Here is a 4,619-nt window from a genome sequence, read left to right as displayed (position 1 = left end):
TCTCCTGGATTTTAGCCTCCGCGGCTTGTGGCGAGGGATCCCGTCGTTGAAGGTGGCGGACTGCTCTTTGAAGGGACGCTGTCAGCCCGTGGCGGTAGTGAGAGGGGGCCGGGGCAGCTGAGCGTAGGCAGCCGCTCGGTTTGAAGCGGGGCATCCCGCAGGCGCGGACGGGAGAGCTCGGCTTTGAGCCCGGCGCGATGGACTTGGTGCTGCGCTGCCAGATGCGCACGGAGAGCAAGGACGCGAGAGAGATCTAAGTTTTCTTGGATTTTCTTGGTTTAGATTCGCTCTTTGGGAGCGGAGGGGAGGGGGGCGCGGAAGGGCTCCCGACGGCCCCCTCCTTACTTCAACCCCGCTCCGGAGCCGTGTGCCGGTGCCAGGGGGACGGGGTTGGCTAGCGCGGCGCGGGGGTAGGCGCTGGGGTTTGCATGCCCGCACCCGGGGCTCCGTGTGCCCCCCACCCCTGATCGCGCCGGGAGCTCCTCCACGTCCGGGCGCGCCGCGGGGGCTCCCCCGCCCCGCGTTGCTTTGGGGGAGGCCAGGGAGGGGGGATCGCTCCTTCGGGGCGGGCTTGCCAGGATGGAGCTGCGGTCGGAACTGCCCAGCGTGCCCGCCGCGCCCCCGCCGGTCCCCCCCAGCTCCGTGGCGGCGGCCGCGGCGGCGGCGGCGGCCACGCTGCCGGTGAGCGTGGCCGGGAGCTTGCTGCGGGCCCCGCCGCTGCTGCTGCGGGCGGCCGAGAAGTACCCGCGGACGCCCAAGTGCGCCCGTTGCCGCAACCACGGGGTGGTGTCGGCGCTGAAGGGCCACAAGCGGTACTGCCGCTGGAAGGACTGCATGTGCGCCAAGTGCACCCTCATCGCCGAGCGCCAGCGCGTCATGGCCGCCCAGGTCGCGCTGCGCCGCCAGCAGGCGCAGGAGGAGAACGAAGCCCGGGAGCTCCAGCTGCTCTACGGCACGGCCGAGGGGCTGGCCCTGGCCGCCGCCAACGGCATCATCCCGCCGCGGCCCGCGTACGAGGTCTTCGGCTCCGTCTGCGCCGGGGGCGGCGGCGAGGGAGGCGCCGGCGCCTCAGGTAAGGCCGCGCTGTGCGCCCTTGGGGGGGGGCTCCGGGACCGGCGGCGGGGGAGGATGAGGAGGGGGGAAGGAGCCGGGAGAGGCGGCGGGGGTGGGGGGCAGCATCCCCCCCGGCGGAGCATCCCCCCCGGCGGAGCATCCCCCCCGGCGGAGCATCCCGCGGCTCCGCGGGTCCCGCCTGGGGCAGCCGCACTGACGGTCTCTCTCCTCCTTCTCCTTCTCCCTCCCCGCCTCGCCCCGCAGAGTCCAAGATGCAGAAGTTCGAGCTGTTCCCCAAGACGCTGCTGCCGAGCCGCGCCGTCACCCCGCAGCAGGCGGGCGGGAAGCCCCTCTCCCCGGACGGCGAGTCCGTGCCCGGCACCTCCTCCCCAGAAGCTCGCCACGGCTCGGGCTCGGAGAACGGGGACGGCGAGTCCTTCCTGAGCTCGCCCGTCTCCAAGGGGCCGAAGGAGGGGGAGGAGAGCCCGGGCTCCATCAGCCCGCTGGGCTCGGACTCGGGCTCGGAGGCGGACAAGGACGAGCAGGACCCGTCGCCCTCGGCCGGCGGCCGGCAGCGGACTCCCATCGACATCCTGACGCGCGTCTTCCCGGCGCACAAGCGCAGCGTGCTGGAGCTGGTGCTGCAGGGCTGCGGCGGGGACGTGGTACAGGCCATCGAGCAGATCCTCAACAACCGCGGCCCGGAGAAGGGCCCCGAGGAGGGCTGGGCCCGGGACGGCGCCTTGCAAGGCCTTCCACCCACCCCCGCCGCCGCCGCCGCCGCCCACCACCGGCCCTTGATCGCCGGCGCCATGGCCCCGGCCATCGGTACGCTGGGCAGCCGCTCCGCCTTCTCCCCCCTGCAGCCCAACGCCACGCACTTCGGGGCCGAGGCCGGCGCCTACCCGCTGGGCACCCACCTGGGACTCAACCCCCTGCGCCTCGCCTACTCGGCGCACAGCCGGGGACTGGCCTTCATGACCCCCTACTCCACGGCCGGGCTGATGCCCACCCTGGGGTTCCGGCCACCCGTGGACTACGCCTTCAGCGACCTCATGCGGGACCGCTCCGCCGTGCACAAGGAGCAGGTCTACTCCGGCGGGCTCTACGGGCCCATGGTCAACAACACCCCCGAGAAGCAATAGCGAGGGGCGGCTTCCTAAAGCTCGTCTGAGTAGAGGTAGCTAGGTAGGCACGGGTGGACGGACACGGGTGGCTTTCTCTCCCCTCTTCCCCCATGCAGAGCCCAGCGCGGACAGACGTAGGTGTAATTAAAACGGTGATAAAGGTGCACTTTCATTGTCACTCTTTGTTGCTTATGGCCATAAGCATGGATACATACATGGATATCCTTTGGTGCGTCGTGGGGTGTGTACACACACACACACTCTTTTTTCCCCACACACATACATATATATATGTATACTAGCAAGTGTATAATGTTATAAAATGGAAATCTAAGTTATTAATGTAACTCGTAGGTGAACTTGGTATTAACGTTAAGCTAAAGGTTAGACAGCTCATTGTAATACTTACCAGGCATATAGATTAAACATTGTCAAATTGAAAGCCTTTTCCTTCCCGCCCCCAGAAATGTTACGATCTGTATATAACATTGGAAAGTAGATATATTTGTAACTGTCCGTAGGATCCCGGCGCCAACGGTGTATGACGGTTTAATGAGCCTCCTTCATTTGTGATCTGCAAGAAAATTGCTTTCTTGTTCCAATGTAGCAAACTTCTTGCTGTTTCTAACAGGTAATTCTGTGTTTCCATTTCATAGAAATAAATGTTATTTTCTATTAAAAAAAAAATCGGTCTTATAAATGGCAAGTGGTATTTTATGAGATGGTGGAAGTGTGTTTTGGGAAATTCATTTGACAAGTACAGTCAATATTTAAAGGAGTTTATGCAATTAGTACAAACATGTTTACTACATTTTTATCATGGTCAAAACAGATATTCTTCGGAAAATTTATAAATAAAAAAGAAGAGTACAAACTAGTGCAATCTCCTTATCAACTGAAATTGTCAAATATGTTTATTTCTGGTTCTAGTTTTTTTATTATTTATGCCAGGGGAAAAAAAAAAAAACCAAAAACAAAACCGAAACAAACCAGAGGTGTAAATTTTAGCAGGTTTTTTTTCTGTCGATATCTTGCCGATTTCTGTCATATTTAGGAAATCTGACATTGTCACAGAGAAGAAAAGCACGGTTAAAGCAAACACCCGCCTTACTGTCGGCGGGTTGTGCAGCAACGGAGAGGCACCTTTCCCTCGTGCCTGAAATCTGAATGTGCGTTTTAATTGTTTCTATATCAAGATAAGCAAAGGGATAGATAATAATGACGTTTTCTGAGAACGCAAGAATGTGTTTGCGGCAGGCGTGAACGAGTTAAGACACCACAAACGCGGTGCGGGGGGTATGCGCAGGAAAGATTTCGCTGGTTTACTTCTGGAGCTGTGTGTCCGTCCAAATCTCCCCCCTCATTTCAAGAGTAAAGGCTACACGCGTGGGTTGGGTTTTGGTTTTAGGGGCGTTTGTTAGTTTTGTTGTTGTTGTTTCTTTTTTTTTTTTTTTCCTGTGGTATTTTTCCCTGCTTCTTTCTCTTTTTTCTTTTTTATTTTACTTTTTTTTTTTTTTTTTTGGCAATAACGTCCGACTATTCTTCAAGACCAAAGAGTAAGAAAGGCGTTCCTCTCTATTTATTTATTGGGGTGAGTCGGAGGGGCAGCGGACGTGCTCCCCGTGCATCCAGAGAGGAGATCCCTCCGAAGGCCGGAGCGCCGCTTTCTTATCAGTCCTGGGAGCGTTTGGCCCAGGAAAACTATTACTCACAAAGAACAAGTTCAGGGTATGGTTGAATTAAGACTGTAAAAGCTCCTAAAGTTGGTTGGTATGGAAACCTAATCCCACCGAACCGCTCCGTGGCACAGCTGGACTGTTTACTTTCTCACTTCAAATATAACTGTGTAAACATTGGCTCGGAGCTGACAGCGCGGCTCCTACCAACCAGTTAATATACTGGTGGGTCTGGGAGGAGACCCGTCCTGCCGTACCTATTGAAGGAAGGCCCGGGGTAGAAAAATTCAAGGACGGTAGCAAGTAAAATGCAATTCGTCCTTCCCTCACGCAATTGATCAAGCTGGATACAATTTTAAGATTTTTTCTTAAAAAAAAAAAAAAAGTAAGTAAATATTACAGATTACACCTCGGTAAATACTTTTGACCCTGATCCATCCTGGGAGCAGCCAAATCAATATCACAAGGGAAACTTTTTAAAGTCTCGTGTTCCAAGAGCGGGTGAAACTTAATATTACTACAATAAAACGGTTTAATAAAGAAGGGCTTTAATAGTGAGCTAATTTGATTGAGTTTCCTAATTCCACTTTAATTGGAAAAGGAGTTGTCTGTTTGGTTATAAAGTGCCAGGGTTATGTTAGACTGGAAAAAAAAAAAGATGGACTTTGAGCATCTGAATAAACTTTTTTTTCCCCTTTTTTCTTTCCCTTTTTTTTTTTTGGTTGGCAGCTGACTTTCTGCAGGATGAGTTTCCATATCTAGG

At 55.7% G+C, this 4,619-nt stretch overlaps 1 protein-coding gene across 1 annotated transcript; it reads left to right on the top strand.

Moving 5' to 3' along the window:
- The first annotated feature begins 579 nt into the window (after positions 1 to 579).
- Positions 580 to 2,198, top strand: DMRTA2 (DMRT like family A2). Its single transcript, XM_054212701.1, has 2 exons — positions 580 to 1,072; positions 1,318 to 2,198. Exons 1-2 carry the CDS (start codon positions 580 to 582, stop codon positions 2,196 to 2,198), a joined length of 1,374 nt encoding a protein of 457 aa, XP_054068676.1.
- The last annotated feature ends 2,421 nt before the right edge of the window (positions 2,199 to 4,619 follow it).

This window comes from Rissa tridactyla, chromosome 8 (genome assembly GCF_028500815.1).
Source record: "Rissa tridactyla isolate bRisTri1 chromosome 8, bRisTri1.patW.cur.20221130, whole genome shotgun sequence".
Classification (NCBI taxonomy): domain Eukaryota; kingdom Metazoa; phylum Chordata; class Aves; order Charadriiformes; family Laridae; genus Rissa; species Rissa tridactyla.
The sequence above is the reverse complement of the archived record's forward strand: the minus strand, read 5'-3'. Positions and strand labels throughout refer to the sequence as shown.

Coding starts and splice junctions, on each gene's coding strand:
- DMRTA2 (XM_054212701.1), top strand. CDS start 580: ATGGAGCTGCGGTCGGAACTGCCCAGCGTGCCCGCCGCGCCCCCGCCG. Junction 1,073..1,317: donor GGGAGGCGCCGGCGCCTCAG/GTAAGGCCGCGC, acceptor CTCGCCCCGCAG/AGTCCAAGATGCAGAAGTTC.